Source organism: Bidens hawaiensis, unplaced genomic scaffold (assembly GCF_021521415.1).
Source record: "Bidens hawaiensis isolate Kalapana, Puna unplaced genomic scaffold, B.hawaiensis_p1.1 tig00028581_1, whole genome shotgun sequence".
Classification (NCBI taxonomy): Eukaryota; Viridiplantae; Streptophyta; class Magnoliopsida; order Asterales; family Asteraceae; genus Bidens; species Bidens hawaiensis.
The window spans coordinates 104,607-124,740 of NW_027494683.1; the positions used below are offsets into that span (position 1 = coordinate 104,607).

The 20,134-nt window shown below is 34.4% G+C and overlaps 1 protein-coding gene and 1 pseudogene across 2 annotated transcripts; both read left to right on the forward strand.

The window, feature by feature from the left end:
* The first annotated feature begins 804 nt into the window (after positions 1 to 804).
* On the forward strand, positions 805 to 4,978 carry LOC143577419 (threonine--tRNA ligase, chloroplastic/mitochondrial 2-like). The gene is made up of 8 exons (XM_077061254.1): positions 805 to 1,188; positions 1,584 to 1,730; positions 1,847 to 1,994; positions 2,093 to 2,346; positions 2,727 to 3,104; positions 3,173 to 3,481; positions 4,284 to 4,484; positions 4,571 to 4,978. The coding sequence occupies exons 1-8, from the start codon at positions 862 to 864 to the stop codon at positions 4,829 to 4,831; spliced, it is 2,025 nt and encodes a 674-aa protein (XP_076917369.1). The 5' UTR covers positions 805 to 861; the 3' UTR covers positions 4,832 to 4,978.
* Positions 4,979 to 18,253: 13,275 nt separating this feature from the next.
* On the forward strand, positions 18,254 to 20,134 carry LOC143577427 (fasciclin-like arabinogalactan protein 7 pseudogene; annotated as a pseudogene). The gene is made up of 2 exons (XR_013143108.1): positions 18,254 to 18,456; positions 19,207 to 20,134. The product of XR_013143108.1 is annotated as a fasciclin-like arabinogalactan protein 7 pseudogene (transcript).

Below are 20,134 nucleotides of genomic sequence, written 5' to 3' on the forward strand. Positions count from 1 at the left end.
TAAACGTGATATTCACTTTAATTTTGTGAATTTAGGAACTCCAATCTCATGTCATTTTCTCATAGAGGGGGTGTAAGTCTAGCAAATCATGTCGAATCCACTCATCTATGATAAATTTGCATCCTCACTTCCTATCCAATGTGAGGTTTTTCACTCTTACCAAGATTATCATATGTCTCCACTTTATATCCCAACTCATCTCAATTTCCACCTTTATCTTATCAGAGATACAAGTCATCATTAATTTCTCCGTAAAACTTTATTTCTTTTCGGTCCACCCACATGTGCTCACACATCCACCTTAGCATCCATATCTTTGTCAACTCAAGTTCACATGTGCGTCTTCTTAATGACCCAACAATTAGTATTATATAACATCGTCGGTCAAAGTCGTAGTGTTGAAGTACAACCCTCAAAATTTTTCTCATTTTATTTTGCTAGAAGCCTCTTTTGAGCCCTATCACACGATATTTATATGGTTACTTCCCACTTACACCAGCCTCTGAACAAGGCAAACTACAACTTTGTCTAAGCCTCTTTTATCCTGAATGGACGATCCTAAATACTTGAACTTGGTTGTCTAGTGAAACTATTCAACTATCAATGCTTATTTGGATGTCGTCTTATCTTTTGCATAACTATAAAGTTACAAAAAAGTTTCTCGATTTAAATATTTTATACATTTTAATGCAACTTTTTAACGTAATAAGTTGTATATTTTCTCACAAATCTAACCTCAATGTTAATATGTTTTCTAGTTAACATTCATACCAGGAACAACCTGGTCCACAAATCCTCAACCAAGAACTACAATCAATCAATCAATCTAAACATCAAGAACCGGTTTAGAAACAAACAGCCATGTTTGTCCTGCACAAAATGGCTTCATCATCATCATCCTGTCACCCACTCTTCACCTCATCTCTCAGATTCTCAACAACCCATTCTTCACCTTCTTCTTCATCTTTCCTATTCAAACCCATCTCCAATCGCCCAAAGTTTCAATCTTTTTATCTTTTCAAGAAACCCCATCACCGCTTCTTTTCGCCGGCCACCGTCGCCACCGACCCTGCTACCGCCGTCGCCGCCGATGACCGGAGTTTCTCCGACGAGGCTATAAAGGAGGCTGAGAAAGTAGTGCTTCCCACTAATGAATCGTCCAATACACTCCTCAGGATTCGTCATACTGTAAACTCACTTCCTTTATTATTACTTTATTATTATTAGTGTTAGTTTAGGTTAATAAAGATGGATTTTGACTTTTGGAAGTCAAAGTTACAAAATTTGACATGGGGTTTGTACTTTTGTTAATGTTTGACCGTAATTTCTGTCAGTATGTTAATTGTTAAATCTTGTAAGAACATTTAGAAATCGATAACTTATGTAGTTCATTCGTGACAATTTCGTACCAAAGTCTGCAAATGTTTTTATAGTTTGACTTACATTAAGTCAAATACATCTCAAGGGAAACTATAATGAGAATGTATCAGTTTTTGTATTCATTTATGCCTTTTGTTTATGTGTTTGTTAAAATAAATGCATAGATGATTGATCGGTCTAAGTGATTATATGTATGGATACAGTGTGCTCATGTGATGGCAATGGCGGTTCAAAAAGTGTTCCCGGATGCTAAAGTAACGATTGGTCCATGGATTGAACACGGGTTTTACTATGATTTTGACATAGAGCCGTTGACCGATAAAGACCTCAAGAAGATTAAAAAGGAGATGGTATGTTGTTGAGCATCGATTATGTTGTCATATGCTACTCTTTCACTGTTAAAATTTGGAAAGTATTAATAAATTGTTATTTCAGGGTACGTAATTCATTATTTAATCATATGCAGGATCGTATCATCGGTAGAAATTTACCACTAATCCGTGAAGAAGTGACTCGAGACGAAGCTGAAAAAAGAATAACTGCCATTAATGAACCGTACAAATTGGAAATCTTGAATGGTATCAAGGAAGAGCCTATAACCATATACCATATTGGTAACACGCTTCTTACATTATTTGACACTCATAAGTCAAAAGTCAGCACCTTTAACCGTTGTAGTTGACTTTTAATTGTGAGATAATCATTGTTTTAGGTAATGAATGGTGGGATCTTTGTGCGGGCCCTCATGTTGAAACTACCGGAAATATTAATAGGCGAGCTGTACAACTTGAATCTGTTGCGGGTGCGTATTGGAGAGGAGATGTGAATAAACCTATGCTTCAAAGAATTTATGGCACCGCGTGGGAGAGTGAAGAACAGTTAAAAGCATATTTACACTTTAAAGAAGAAGCTAAGCGTCGCGATCACAGGCGTCTTGGTCAAGACCTTGATCTCTTTTCCATACAGGTAGTTAGCCTTAAACCCTAAACCCTAAACCCTGAACACCATATTTTATAAAAAAAAAATTATAGGCGTCTTGGCCAATAAATTGATCTCTTTTAGTCAGCCTTAACCTTCAACCCTGTGCCTTGAACCATAACATTGTATATTTCAGAAAGATAATATTTTTACAGGCATCTTGGCCAAGATCTTGAATTCTTGATCTATTTTAGCCAGCCTTAAACCCAAAACCCTGAAGCATATGATATTTAATATTTTAAATTATATTTTTACAGGCGTGCTGGCCATGATCTTGATCTATTTTAGTCAACCTTACACCCTAAAACCTAAAAAGTGAACCATAATATTTTATCTTCCAAAAAGATTATATTTTTATATATCTACAGGATGATGCTGGTGGAGGTTTAGTTTTCTGGCATCCAAAAGGAGCTGTCGTGAGGCACATAATCGAAGATTTATGGAAAAAAGTTCACACAGAACGGGGTTATGATCTTTTATATACTCCCCATGTAGCAAAGGCGGACCTTTGGAGTATTAGTGGTCATTTGGATTTCTACAAAGAGAACATGTATGACCAGATGGAGATAGAAGAAGAACTTTATCAGCTTCGCCCCATGAACTGCCCCTACCATATTTTAATTTACAAACGAAAACCTCACTCGTATCGTGATTTCCCAATTCGGGTTGCAGAGTTAGGCACGGTTTATAGATATGAATTATCTGGAAGCTTACACGGGCTTTTTCGTGTTAGAGGCTTCACTCAGGTAAACATATATATCATTTATTTTTGTCTCTTTTGATTGATTTACATTTATACATTGTTGATTTATAGGATGATGCACATATATTTTGCTTAGAGGATCAAATTAAAGATGAAATCAAAGGCGTCTTGGATCTTACTGAGCAAATGTTGCTCCAATTTGGCTTTGACAAGTATGAAGTCAATCTTTCGACTAGACCCGAGAAAGCGGTTGGTGATGATGATATATGGGTCAAAGCAACGGGTGCTTTGAAAGATGCATTGAATGACAAAGGATGGGCTTATGAAGTTGATGAAGGCGGTGGTGCCTTTTATGGCCCGAAAATTGATCTCAAGATTGAGGACGCCCTCGGTAGGAAGTGGCAATGCTCTACCATACAGGTACTTATCGGCTGACCTGTTTTTTGTTTTATCTATAACATATAAATTGAAAGATCTGCTAGAAAGGAAACATGGCAAAATGAGTCGGGTTGAAAATGTTTTAATTATAAAAAATTAGACCAAAACGGTTTTGGGTCAATCCAACCCGAATTTTAACCTGTTACCCAACATGTCCTACCCTCGAATAAGGTTGTGAATGTTATCATGGTAATGAAACAAGAAACAAGATTGTTTTACACGTTTTGAATCGTTACCCAACTCGTTCTACTCTGCAATAAAGTTGTGAACTGGTAATGAAACAAGATTGTTTTAAAATTCCAACCCAAATTATTGAAAATTAGACCAAAAATTTGTTGGGTCAACCCCACAAATTTCGTACACAATACACATTTTGACCCGTTATCTAACTTGCCCTACCCTGAAATAAATATGTGAACTTTATCATGGTAATCAAATAAGATTGTTCAAGATTTAAACCCAAGTTTTCAGAAAATTAGACTAAAACTGTGCCGAGCCAACCCAACCCAACCCAACTCGTACAAAGTTATACATTTTGCCTGTTACGGCGTTACCCAACTTGTCCTACTTTACAGTAAAGTTGTGAACTTTGTTATGGTAATCACACAAGATTGTTCAAGATTTTAGCCCAAGTTTTAGAAAATCTGATCAAAACTGTGTCGGGCCAACTCAACTCGACCCGTACAAAATTACACATTTTGACCCGATACAAAACTTGTCCTGCCCTGCAATAAAGTTGTGAACTTTAGTTTATTATGGTAATGAAACAAGATTGTTTGTGTAGGTTGACTTTAACTTACCACAACGTTTCGACATCACATATATTGATTCAAACTCAGAAAAGAAGAGGCCCATTATGATTCACCGAGCCGTTCTTGGATCTCTAGAGCGGTTCTTTGGTGTACTTATCGAGCATTACGCTGGTGATTTTCCTTTGTGGCTTTCTCCAATTCAAGCTCGAATTCTACCAGTCACTGACACACAGGTAGTCAAATCAAGTTTGACTTTTTGTTAAATGTCTAAATTAGCATTTAGATCTAAGATTATAACAAGGTATTGCTATCTTTTTAGCTTGAATACTGCAAAGATGTTACTGAGAAGATGAAAGCTAATGGGATCCGTGTTGAGTTGTGCACGGGTGAGCGACTGCCAAAGCTTATTAGAAATGCAGAGAAGCAGAAGATACCGTTAATGGCTGTTGTGGGGCCCAAGGAGGTAGAGACACAGAGTGTGACAGTTAGATCTAGGTTTGGCGGGGAGCTGGGAACGATGGCGGTTGGTGATTTTATCAGCAAGATTAAGGAGGCTGTCGACAATCGAACGTGTGTTTGACACGCTGTTGTAAATCAAGATTGTTTGGGTCAATTGATTAGTTATTGGTTTTGATAGAAATACACAATGTAATACAAGTACAATCGAATAATAACATAATTACTGTTAGTTGATGTTCATCCAATCAAAGTTAGCTATCAACTGCTAGATAGAGTATGAATGTATGATAGTGTTTTGGTAGAGAAATGTCTAGTTTGATGAGTATAAAATAACTTATGTGTAAAATAACTTATGTGCTTATTTGGGCATTGTATGGTAGCCTCTTAATGATTCTGTTAAGATGTTATCTCTAAATCGATCAAAGGTAGAGTGTGTTTGTTTACACCTCTTAATGGCTCAATGAGCATCTTAATGGTTAACTTTAATATATAAACCATGCAATATCTTTGTTACTTATAATATAAAAAAGAATACCTATAGCTGTCCAATCTTAATTTCCCGGGCAATTCTTTTGCAAACTACACGCTATGATCGGTGACCGGATTAATGCTTCCGACGACGACAAGGTGGGTGAGAAGTAGTTCTTCCTACCAATGAATCACCCAATACATTCAGAATTCGTCATACTGTAAGAACACTTAATTTAGCATTCATCAAGATTTTGTTAATATATATAATTAAATGCATAGATGATTGATGATCGGCCTAAGTAATTATATTTCATATGGATTCAATGTGCGCATATGATGGCAATGGCAGTTCAAAAAGTGTTCAACCATTGGTCCGTGGATCGAACACGGTTTTTCCATCATGGTACGTTGTTGAGCATCGGTTATGTTGTCATATGTTTCTCTAGAGCATTAATATGAACTGTTCAACCATCGGTCCGTGGGGACCGAACACGGTTTTTCCATCATGGTACGTTGTTGAGCATCGGTTATGTTGTCATATGTTTTCTCTAGAGCATTAATATGGTACGTAATTTGTTATTTAATCACACGTAGGATCGTATCATCGATAGAAATTTGCCACTAACCCGAGAAGAAGTGACTCGAGACGAAGCTGAAAAATGAATAACCTTATATCATATTAGTAACACTTCCCTTACATTCTTTGACATTCGTAAGTGAAGTATATATTTTATATTTCAAATTTCAAAAAGGTTATATATATATATATATATATATATATGAATTATGCTAAGTTGGTAACCTTTTTTCAGGAATTTTTTTAAATTGCTTTTCACTTTTCAAAATCTTAACCAAATAATTTGAGATTTGAAAATCAAATTAAACCATTCCAACTAATTCCCAACTTTTATTTTTATCTATAAATATCAAAAACCAATTCTCAAATCATCATTAACATTGGCCTCTCGCTACCGAGCGCACAACATTAAGAACACTTTGACATGGTAATCTATTATACGTATTACTAACCCCCATTCTATATCTTTTTGAACCACATAGTTAAATAATCTATTTAGCTCTAATAAATAGTTCACTTTTTTATGTGTTTTGTATATTGTTTATTGAAATTTGGATGATATCATTATCTTTTGTAACTTCTTGAATTTAATTTGAGAATTACAGAATGATTATCTTGATTGTTTTCTTTTTGATGATGCAATTTATTTTTCATAATTCTTTGGCTATCTTGCTTTGATTTTGTTTTTGTAGAAGAAGAGAGAATAGTGAAAGCATTTAAAGTATACTTAAATTAATTGATGCATGTGACAACTTGGGTTGGAAAACAATAGACATGACCGATATAAATGGTCGGTCTCTCCATAGATTTGATTCAATACAATATTGCAGAAACACAAAAGATCTACATGATGACGGTCTTGAATTGCCCCAGTTTGTGCAACAAACCCCTAGTGAAAGAGCATGTGAAGGGTTCGTGGGACGTCTTAACAAATAAATTGTCAAAAGTGCAACACTTGTACTTCTAACTTCTTTATTTGTCAACACATCCCACAAACCGTCACTTGCTAAAATAAGTCTCGCATCTTCTCTTGCTTGTGTTGAAATGCAAAATTTGGATTCGGTATAGTCCATGGTAAGTCTTCCTTGTCTACACCTTGATTACATTCAGCATCAGTGTGTATATATAAGGTTTCTTAATTTGAGTTGGTAATTCAAGCGTTTGAACTTTGAAGTTCAATAAAAGTCAGCTTCTTCCGACTTCAATAATTTTTTTATCCAAGTTTAATTCCTTTGGTTGTATTGTTTCTAGCGATAAAAATAGATAGATGACTCTTCTTTTATCGTTTATTTTCTAGTTACTTATTGTCTTATTCTACATCAATTTACGGGTTTTCTCTATCCGTCGCATCTCATACATTTACTACCATATATATAATCTTTTAAAAATTATGTTGTTTTATGAAGACTAAGATGATTGAGGTTGAACATGTAAAAGTAAAGATTGATCAACGAAGCAAAGACAATAACAATGAAGGAAACCAAGAGCGAGTTTCATAGTCGGATCATTGAGGCCAGTCATCATCTTCAGCTCTTTATGATCTTGGAATGACCAGTGTCGATGTATGAACAAAATATCAAAGTCATCAAGTGGCCCCAAAACTCTTATCTTCAAGAAAAAAGTTACATTGATTAGCTTTTCATGTCAAAACACAATGTTTTCTCAATTATAGCTACACTTTACTGTCTAGTTGTCTACCTAACTTAGGTTGCATACTAAAATAGTAAAGTGGCAACTACCTAATATTATAAATCTTTTTTCATCAAAACATGTATGTTCGTGTTCATTGTCTTACGAAACGTACATTAACATGCAAAATAAACGCAATGCGCGTTCTAGTCATGTCTATCTTTAGTGTTTGCGTGTCATATTAATTAATCCTGACCCCATGCATACTAAGATCGTCAAATGACAACGATCATTAATAATATAAATCATTTCATAACCACTTGTTTGTTTGGGTTCATTTTTCTTCGAATATACTAGAGTTAATCGTTATTAGGGCTAAGCCATTAGAAATACGGTTTATATTTGTTTATATATACTAGTGCTAAATTGTAACAAATTATCAGTCTCAATAATGTATCTCTTCAACCTTCGTAATTGTGTTATGAACACGTACACTGATCACACGGAAACCATACGTAAAACAGTAGTCACATAATCTTTAGTGTTTATATGCAAAATATAACATTGCTTGTGGAAATTTGTTCAAATTGTGTGATATTATGAACAGAGGCGGATTCAATGTGTAGTGACGGTGGGCCGATGCCCACCGTCCGCCGGTCATGGTGTCGTGTTTGCATTTACGTACTAGTATATGATGAGCCAACAATCGGCCGGTGCCCACCGTCAACAATCTATCAGTGCCCATCGTCGGACGTAAACGGCTGAAAAGAGAGTATTTAAAGTGTAGAGAGAAGAAAAAATACGCTCGCCGGAGATTTTTTCCGGTAGTGACTATAGCATATAAGAAGGAAGATGGGGAAAGAAAATTAGCTGAGTTTATCTATTATTATATTTAATGTTATTACTTTCAATTGATATTTCCGATGACTTTAATATCTAGTATTATTACTTTTGCACTTCTTCTAAGGTTTTAGTTTATTTTATACTTTTATCAAATTAGTTATAAGTTGGCATTCTTAATATTTATCTGTTAATTTTTATTAATTTATTACTATTAGTTTAAGTTTTAAATATATTAGTTTAAGTTGGAACAAAAAATGTTACTTAAGTTTTTTCTTTTATCATTTTAAAAATTACAACTAAGAAAACATGTCGTTTAGTGTTCACGTAAAAAGTTTTGTTGAAGTATGTATTACAATCATTTCAAAATAAGAGATTCCAGAAATTACAATTATAGGTTGATACATTGATTGCTAAAGAAGGCAATTGATGTATAAAAAAAATGTAAAAAGTACTATGTTGAGCCTCTCATTCTAATATTCTAGTTACCATTGATGATCACCAGTTATATAAAAAATTAGAGAGCAAACATAAATAATAGATAATGATATATTTTTTTTGGCAAGTGAAGCGTGAAGTGCCCCTGAATTTTGAAGAGAAGATGAAGAATGCGACCTTGTTTGAATTAATTGTCTTATATATATGTGTGTGTGTGTGTATGGGTGTGTGTGTGTGGCGTGTGGCGTGTGTGTAATATGTATTTTAAAACTTAAAAGTGGTGTGTAAAAAGAACAATATTACCCTCTCATGTGCCTCTGAAGTTCATTACGCTTTTCGCCTCCACAATGATTGGTCGGTCACATAATTTTAAAAAAAATCTAATTCATTTTGTGCCCACCATAACAAAAATTTCTGAATCCGCCTCTGATTATGAAAAAAGCTCAATGAACCTTCCTTATATATTGTGTATGGAAAGAAGTTTGGACCACCTTGACCAATGTAATTTCATTAATCTCATAACTTGATCACTTTACTTTTCTTTTTCTCTTTTAATCCACCAAACTTTATTGAACCTAACTGCGTTCCTTACAACTTTGGTTCGATCCGTCATTGTCCATCCTATCAGTGCATTTTTTTTTCTCTTTAAATCGAAAACGTCAAGTTGTTAGGATGGCGACGCCACAGATCTTGGAAAAGTTTGCGGGAAACTTTAGTCCTTGTAGTATTAAAATGAGTGAAAACAGTCCTTGTAGTTCCTTGCGCTTTCTTTTCTTGATAGCTCAAGAAATAAACATCCAAGTTACGTACCCTCATGAATCATTATTTATGATCACTTTCGTCGAATATCAATCATTGAATATCATATGATGATATGAAGACCACAAGTTGTTATGAATATGATTCTATTGTACAGACAATTTAGCTAAGGTTTAAGTATAGTAGAATCATTGATTACAAGATATTATTACTTGGCACATACGGTACCATATCAAATATCTACCAATAGCAATAAAAAGAGACTGATAATGGCATCTAGTCATGGTAATGAGGAGTCACTAGAAGAATATTAGTGGAGGAAGCAATTATTTAAACTTAAGGTTTAAGTATATTACAATCATAAATAGTATTTAGTACAAGTTGGTACTTTTTTTTTTTTTTTTTGAATGTTCAAGCTTTCCTCCTACTATTTACATTATACCGCCAATGCCAGGAATTGAACCCTGGACCTCTCACCCAAAGACCAAAGCCTTTACCATCCCACCAAAGTGGTGATGGCACAAGTTGGTACTTGTTTGGCTCCCATTTGAACAACATTATACCACTTGCATTTGACTTTTTGACTTCTCCTGGTGTTGACACTAATCACCAATCTCTTTTTCTTTACAAAATATATTATTCATTAACGAAGCGATAAGATAATGATGCTGTCCCAGTAAGTGCAATCAAGATTCATGCCCCGAAATGAATGGTTTTCCATGTTAATAAGTGGTTGACTACCTTTTTAGTAATCACAAACCATCATGATTTTGCAGACCAAAATCAATGAATCATCAAGCCGCGGTCACAAAAATTCACCAAATTCTTTAAAATATTCGTTCTTTTATTATGTTATGTATCATATATGAACATTTTAAGTGTGACACTACTACACTAGTAATTAAAAACCATTCGTGGATTCGCCATAGGGCATAGCGGACTTTGCATACATAGTTTCAAAGGCAGCATAATGTTGCAAATAAATAAATGGAATTCTAGAAAGGAATTAAGCTTTCTAACAGGATAAAGATGAGTTTTGATGAGCTGGCCTAAAGCATACAAATTATATATGCCAATTAGTTCTGAATGGTTCAGATTTCTCTTAATTTTGTTTTCTTTCACTTTTGTCTTGAATACAATTGGACTATTAGTGATACCAATATCACTTACTAGAACAGGAAAGATGACCAAATAAATAATTATCATGATTTGGTAAGTACTACATGCACACATAAACTAACAAATGATTTAAGTAAAATAAATTTAAGGCCACATGAACCAAGACTGACTGATATGCTTTCACAAGACAATATGATCAGTAGCAAGATAAGGTGCCCATAAAAGTCACTGAGATCTGGGAAAAAGAAAAAATATGTAAGGAATTTTTGAATTCCTTTTAAAGTGCATACCTTTAATGCAAGCAAGAATCAAAATATGAACAAAGTGCTGCAATTCCTGTGGTACTAGCAACATGGGTCTGCCACAATTCTATCAAAAGTATTGATTCTTTATGTAGATATTCCTCTGATCTAATTTGTTGATCAATAAAGCATAAGTTTTTATAATAACATAAAATATTATGGAATTTTTGAGTTTATTAAACAAAAAAATCGAACGCCAAACTGTTTAGATAAGTCAGAAAACAAGACGGTATGATAAGATTCAAGTGTACTTCATACCGAATCAAGATCTTGTTTATGTTTCAACTTCTTTCTGCTTAAACCAAGAATTTTTAGTTTTTTTTTTTTTTTTGATAATATTGTTGTAAAGTTTTAGTTAACCAAGCTTATAAGTGACCCCACAAAATACCATAAATAAAAATAAAAAAAAAACCAAAGTGAGTCCATAAAAAAAGCACTTCCATAAACATTTTTGTGATAAGTACTACCACTAACTCCACCACTAGTATCAACATGCCATTATAGAAAGGACTCCTTTTTAAGCCTTTTCTCTTACAATCATTCCTACATAACCAAAAGAGGCAGTGTGTAATTTCTTTAACCTCAAAGAAAAAGAAAAACACTCCTTACACTGGCGGAGATGAGGCGGATACTGGCGGTCGTGAGGCAGAACATCGAAAACATGAGGAAAAGTCATAAAGTAGCCGATGAAAACATGCTAGGAGAAGGAAATGGAACTGAGTTTCCAATTATAGCTCACCATACAAGGCAAGGGCGGAACGGTTTTTCTCTTATACATAGTATAGTTAAAGCTCCACTCTCACTTGTCTCATGCATATCTTCTCATCCACATATAAATGGTGCCACTGATGGCGTATGGGTATCGGGTGATCACACACGCGTATCAGAGGTGAATCATCTTATGGTTAGTGACAGCATGCGTTATGCTATCTTGATGTGAAGTCTTAAGTAGTGATGATCACTTTAGTACCGGTATTATGAGATATATTTACGTCGGTATATTCTTATATTTCTATCCATATATCATCTCATGTAGTAGATAAATATACAGTGATCAATACATAAAAATTTGGTGTTGAGCCATATATCAATTATAGCATGTATATATGTATTATTAGCTTTTTGATCAACTTATAGTGTTACAATATATATCTTGTTATAGTTTGTATAAAACCAAAATGGTTGTTGCTAGTTTTGAATTTAAACATGTTTCTTTTGACTCTTGAAAGTCTAAAGGGGACTATTTTGGGATGATGTTATTAGTATTATGCAACTCAATCAAGTATATTACTATATTGGATCTAGATTCAGACCTAGTACATGACTGTAAGAAGTTGTATTCAGCATCTTAGTAAAGCATACCAAATGATAGTACAATCTGTCAGCATAGACATTCTTTAAAAAGTGAAAGTAATACACTCAAAGTTAAAGGTAAACTGAAAATGAAGGAAAGCCACTTATATATTTGCATTTATTATAATAAATGTATATGTATAGCAGAAATCAAATACATGGTTCATGCATAGCAGTTATGAGTAGTTGACAAACCAATGCTTCTTCTTAGATGCAAATGTTTAAAGTGAATGCTTTCTAGAAACAATTATTAAAAACCAAACGAAACGACAAACACGAGTTGCGGTAATCTACATCTAAAGAGTGGCATAGTAAAAGGTGAATGGGGGAAAGTGATTAGCTTATAATGTGATGTTTGATTAGACAGATAACTAACTACCTGTTTAAGCTTAAAACTGCTTTATCTCGGTGGTTGTAGATGCTTATGTCAAAACAAAGTTAAAACTAATAGTTATCATACTTGTGTCTATATATTTAGTATCTCCTGTTTGGTAGAACTAAAGAAAGAACCAGTGAATGTTATTATCACTAAAGGAAAAACAACATGCAACTAAAGTAACTTTAAAGTACAATCATTTATCTCAGAAAGAAAGCCCTTTAGGTAATTGAGCATCTATATTTGTGTATTTGACCATTATACACTTTTTTTATCCTTACACAACAATAACAGTTTATATGTGTTGTAGATTTGGATTATCTAGATAAGTCTTTTGAATCGTGGATTAATACCTTTCAAATTAACGTAGCTCAAAACAAACCAAGAACGAGCATGAAAGTTATGTTCTGAAAAACGTATCAGAAATTAGACAAAGATCGTTCTTGTATATACAGCTATTAACAGTTTGGAAGCTATGTAAGTGGGAAGCCTTTGTGGAAACTGGAAACTATATCAAAATACCAAGTTACCACTCTCTCAGGTTGCCACTGAAGCATAGTTGCTACTAATGATCAACACTGAGCTTAGTTAATCGTCAACTCCTACGTACCAACCACTTCATGTAACTTTTCACTAACTATGCAAATCCTTCATGTAACTTTCACTTACTATGCAAATCTAAAGCAACCTCAGGTGTATAAAATTGAAAAAAAAAATCCTAAACCTAGCTTGAACCCCGCTAGAGACATTGCCCCCTTCAAATCCCTTGGTCACTAAGGGGGTTCGTCCCCTTGAGCCACCGAGTTAGAAGTGCTAGAGATGAGCATAGTTTTGTACTACTAGTGTGTACTTCACACCTTCTAACTTGTAATAATGCTATACTCATTTCCCTTATCTTTGATCTTAAGAGCACCCACAATGAGGGTTATTCACCTCGTTGAAATCTAGTTGGCATGTGACAGACCAAAGGCCAGTGGGCCACGCACACCATTGATGTGGGGTGGAAGTCCGGGACTCAAGATTGGATGGCTGGACGAGGTAGCTGATCAACGCAAGGGGTGGTCCCATATTCAGCGGCGGACCCAGAATTTTTTTTTATGGGGGGGGCAGGAAATTTTTAAGGATTATATATAATAATTTTTATCTTCTAGCTCATACAAGGCTGGATTGATCCGGAAGACATGATAAAAAGTTAAGATTAAAGTAAATTACATATACATATAACGAAAGCATGTTAAGCCTCATTAAAAAAGGCTTAAATGTTTATGTATTTGTATAGTTCCGAGCTTAATTATATTTACAAGATGTTTTATATATGTTTATGAAATCAAATATTTTAACCGAAACATCGTAATATAATTTTCTTTTGTATAAATACAAAGAGGTGCCAACTATTTAAACTTTACAAATTATGTGTAATGTTGCTATGTACTATAAAAAAAATAACAAAAGCAACATATTTCAAATCAAACATACACAAAGTAATACAAAAATAGAAATAACGCTGACAGTGGATAATAATAAAAATTAAAGAACTTAGCATATTTTTTTTATTGAATTAAAATTACTCCATTATAACTCAGGTTACAGATTAGGGTGCTGTTTGTTTTTCCTTAAAAGCACTTCTCCACCTCTTTTGTCTGCACTGAGAAGAGGGCGCGCAGACGTTGGGCTCTGCAGTGTGTTTGTTTTCCCGAAGACGTTTCATTAAAGAACGTCTGCGCGCCATCTTCTCCTAGAAGTGTTGGTATTGTTACTTCTCACCTCTTCTATCCCATTTTACTCCATAGTTTTTCTTCTTCATTCATCAGAGACTCCCAAATAACTTCTCCTCCTCCACCACTTCACCGCTACCGTATCCACTCTTCCACCGCCGCCTCCACTCCTCCACCGCGCCGCCTCCACTCCTCCACAGTCGCCGCTGCACACCACGTCGCCATCCATCAACCCTGCTGCACACCACCCTGTCACCGACCACCAACCTCGCTGCACACCATCCCGTCACCGACCACCCTGTCACCATCCAGCCTGCTCCGACGCCTTCTCCAGGTTTAGTAACTGTTAATTAGATATGTTAATTGATTAGTTTTTTTTAGGTTTTTGTTAATTGATTTGTTCAATTAAGGTATTGGGTTTTTGTTAATTTAATTCTTGTTAATTGATTGTTAAGTCTTAATTGAGTTGTTAATTGATTGTTATATGTCTTTAGATACATTATATGTTTGAACTATCAAGTTGGGTTTGTTGTTCGGGCTTGGGTTCGAATATATGGTTTTCGGGTTTAGTTATAATGGAAAAAAAAAGTGTTCAAGTAGTTCGGTTCTTGCGTTCATATATAATAATTAAAAAACGTGTTCGGGTTATACGGTTTCGGGCTTACATGAATTAATTAAAAAAATGTTTGGTTTATTCTTATTATCGGGTTTGGGATAGTTTGAGTCGTGATTGGGTTAGTTTGCGTCATGTTGTTTGGTTTTTGTTTGTGTTAGTACGTGCTATTTTAGGTTGTTCGGGTTATTATAACATGTATTTATTTGTTTATTTATATAGATTTGACAAGACTCGACAACGGCTACACTTATGGGACTTGACAGTTTGATTACGAGATTAATGTCGGAACTTTTTTTATAGATTGTTTGTAAGAGCCTAACGATTCTCATACATGTTAAACTTGGATGATGTATTTTGATGTTATTATTTTTAATTATGTACAATTTGTATTATTTTGTATAAATATTAGATTTATGTATTTTTAATTGTTGTTGGATAATTTTAGCAGTTTGCAGACGTTAAAAAACAAACAGTCTTCTTCTTGCAGACTGCAGATATTTAGTCCACCTCTTCTACTACAGATGTCTGCAGATGTGGTCCGCAGACTGCAGACATTTTAGCTCTTAAAAAACAAACAGCACCTAAGTTGCCGGCCCAATATTGTGTTAAATATTTACTTTTAAATTTTGTCTGGGCTTTGTTTTAGGAAGCCCATCTTATACTAGATAAACTATCTATTAACCTAATAAGTCTGTATAATTTATCTTCTTTCTTTACATCAATAACATATTTGCAGCAACCACCGTGCGCCACCACTTTTGGCTGGAAAACTCAGATGAGTTGGTGTTAAAAGTTTAAGGGATCTGGGGCAGCAGGAGGGTTTATCCAAACTTTAAAGGGGGGCAATCAAGATTTTTGTTTAAAAGTTACACTATACCTATTTTTTAAGGGGGGCGGCTGCCCACCTTCCTAAGTACCTCGGTCCGCCTCTGTCATTTTTTATTAATACTCTACGCAATTTATAATATGAACTATTCAAATAAGATTTAAACACGAACCTCAAAAGTCATAAGCAAGTAGCGGAACATTTTACCAGAAAAAAGATAGTACACAGAGTCATGTGCCCTTGTTTAAAGTTCGAAAGCAAATTTCAGGAACGGAATAAAAAAATATATGTGGGATGTTAGATTCTTACACCAACTACTATATATTTCAGATTGTAGGGTATATTATGCGTACAAGTACTTAGGTGGCAGACTCATTCTTTTACCTACCATTATACGAGGGTATAGGCCCCGATGTCTCATATAGAGTCTCATGCCTATACGACTTGTATAGTTATATATCACTCATATTAGGGCCGGCTCAACGAATGTGGAAGCCTAAATCAAAACTAGATTTTGTGGCATTTTCATGACAATTGTTAAGAAAAAAAATTTGTTTATTACAAGTTTTGAACTCATAACTTATACTTTAATAACAACCAAACCTGCCACCACTGACCACACTAATACATTATTTTGAATTTATTTTACCCACCATAGTATATCTATATATAATGTTTTTTTAACTTAGAGACCTTAATTATGTTGGTAAATCAAGAACATACACACAATTTAATATGAACAAAGATGAAGATTAAGGATGATATAAACTTTCTGTATTGATCGATCTCAGTTTTACAATGAGTTTGATGGGTTTATATAGCCATCAAAAATAACTGTCAAATAGTTATTTACTTTCACTTGTACATATTTGACCCTTCTACTTTTACAAATACATAAATGTTCTAAACAAACTTTCAACTAACGACACATGGACCCCCTATATTTAGTTTAACTTCCAATAAATTAAGTGTGGGTCTAAAGCCCTAACTTGTTTTTGCTGTCTCATGAGTAACCCCTGACTCGTATAATGATCTATATCACTTGTATAGGTGCATTAATTTGTATGAGGTGCGTGTATGACTAGTATAAGCCTATACAAGGCGTATATTTTAATGGCCAGTGTCTCATGATACATTTTATCATCCATGAGACCCATATATCGTAAAATATAGTGAAGTATGTCCCATATGGAAAGTAACGTTCACAAACTATATATGTTGTATCTTAGAAAGCAAACTTGAGTTATCTTAGGTTCGTTTTATTTGAACTTGTATAAGTTTGAAAATATTCAACTAATATTATATTGTTTGTGACGGTGGTAGGGTAGAGTGCAAGATCGGACACTTGAAATTAAGACTACTTGTTTTATTTCCATTTTAATAAGTAGATTCGTTTGATTGAGAAAGCCCACCTTGAGGAGAGCATCCAAGATACATACATGATACATCCATTAATATTTTAACACAATAGAGAATTAAATTCTATTTAATGTCCACAAATATCACGAGTACAAATTAATTATTTGTATGTACCAAACAGAACGATAATTTGGACCATGACATGTAGAATGTGTGCTTTGCTCTGCGTTTTACTCATGTAAAACTTAAAAAGTTACGACAAGTTGTAATATATAGTAAAACACACGTAGATAAAAACAAGCACAACGGTTACCTGGCTTGAACAAGTGATCACTTACGTTCAATACTAAGACGATTTAACATGTGGTGGTTAGAATTGGTTTGTCTGGATTCAAAGTTTTTTGAGAAATAAAACAAAAAATGTCACACTCGTTGAGTCGTTGAGGTGCAACATCAGATTCCTTTACTTGATAGTTTGTTAATTTTTTTTTTAAACTTTAGCAATTATCTGTCGGTGTAATGGTGACTGTTTACATTAATGACATTAGATAATAGAAATATTAGAAACTATAGCTTAACTTTTGCAAATATGAACATGTATCTATAGAAAAAAAAAATGAAGAAATGATGGCAAAATATATTAAGTTGAAATACATTAATTAGAAGTTTTGAAAATTTCGTCTGGCATCATTTTAATTTGCTAGAACTCTATTGTTTACTTAAAAATCACACTATAAGCTTTAAAATTTTAATGAGCAGAAGTGACTAAACTCGGTCTCTTAATAAATGCTAAGCTTTATTATAAAAAGATAAAATAAGTCGTTTTTAAATGTAATAGAATTACGTTAGTTGTGAAACCTTTAAATAATAATTTATTTTTTTCTTGATTACTTATCATATTTTTTAAAACTTGTTATTTTTAAATGTGTAAAGGCCGATTTCTTACTAGTTACTACAATCAGGTTCTATATATTTGTTCGACGTTGAATTACATATTAAAACTCATTTTCTTTTCAAATCAAGTTTACATTCTGACTAACATATCTCAGATATTTTTTAATATTGTAATTAAAATTATACATCACAAGCCTTAATGTCGTCTTAAAACATGAACTTTATTTATTAAATGAAGACATTATATATTTATGAAGATTAAACATTCAACCCAACCCAAGCCAGCCACAATATTATTGTTGGTTGCTCTTTGACTTGGTACCAACACTTAAATCTCACCCCTCAATACCACCAGTCACCACTCTTAAAAAAATAATAATAATATTATCACTTAAACACTCTTATTTATACTCTCTCATACGTTCCACTCTCCATTGTAAGCTTCTTTCTTTCTCTCTCTCACACTGCAAAGGTCAGTCTTTTATCTCTGCATTTCAATAATATTATCAATCTTGATGATTACATTACCTTCTTGTTTGCATAATTGAAATGGGTTTTGTTTCTTGTTACTAATTATTGTTTTTTCTTCAACAACAGATCTAGATCTGTATATGTATGTTAGTTAACCTTTATGAAACACATTGCATTCTTTACCTACTCTCTGATCTTTAAAATAATGATGGATTCAAGTTAAGATTAATATGTTGTATCAAGATAGTGTTTTAGATCTCTTTTCTTAGATCTTTGACTTTATATTAATGTTCTATATATATAACATTATCTCTAGGTTTATCTCCTGGTTTCTTGGTTAAATCTGTTTTTGTTACAGGGTAATTCAGTAATTTCACACCTCTCAAACAATCTATCCTCTGTTTAAAGTTTAAACATACTCAAATGGAGTCAACTTTAGAAAGTCAACCCATAAATCTTTTCCACAAGATCTTGTAGTTTATTGCCTAAAAAAACTCACTTTGTAATGCTCCTATTATAAACAAATCCATGCAGTTTACTAATCTTTCAAACTCAAACTAGTTTCGAAAAATTCGAAGTCAAAAAACAGTTAGATTGACTTAAAAAAGTCAAACAAAGAGACAAAATTCTTGACTCTTGAGATCTAATATCTAAGCAACGCAGAGTTGAATCTCAGTGGATCATGGCAGCAAGACTACCTACAATACCCCGTCTTGTATTTAATTTTAACAATTTTGTAAACATTTTGCAGGATTAACCATGGATTCCACCAAGATTATTTTCATATGTTTCACCGCACTTTTCTTCACATACTCGCAATCAGCAACACCACCCAAATCACCACCAACCATCTTACCCCCAACTCCGGCACCGGCCCCCGCGCCGGACTACGTCAACCTCACCGAACTCCTCTCCGTCGCCGGCCCCTTCTCAAGCTTCCTTAAACTCCTCGAACAAACCAAAGTCATCGAAACACTACAAAACCAAGCCAACAACACTGAAGAAGGCATTACACTTTTTGTACCCAAAGACAAAGCCTTCACTTCGTTAAAGAAGCCATCACTCTCAAACCTCACCGCCGACGAACTCAAACAATTGTGTCTCTTCCACGCGCTCCCGCATTACTACTCTCTCTCAGACTTCAAAAACCTCAGCAGCGCCGGACCGGTTAACACACTCGCGGGAGGTACCTACACTTTGAACTTCACTGACGACTCCGGCACGGTGCACATTGGGTCCGGTTGGACCAACACGGTGGTCAGCAGCAGCGTGCATTCTACCGACCCGGTTGCGATTTACCAGGTGAATAAAGTGTTGCTTCCTGAAGCAATTTTCGGGACTGATATTCCGGCACCGGTGCCAGCGCCTGCACCGGCGCCGGTGCCAGACGTGGCTCCTGTGGCGGATGCACCGGATGCTGATGGTGGTAAAGGCCCGGCTGCGAAGGCGTCGGCTCCTTTGGCTTCTAACCGGATTAGTTGGGGTGTTTGGAGGTGTTTGATGGTGGCGGTTGTTTCCGGTGGTGTTGTGGTGATGTTGTAAGATGAAGAACAGCCATTCTTTTGATATCCAATTTATGTATTTCATTGATTGATATTGAACTCTTTATGAGAATTTGAGGTATTTTTGTTATATATTTATTATGTTCTACTAAAAAGGATTTATGGTTTTATTTTTTT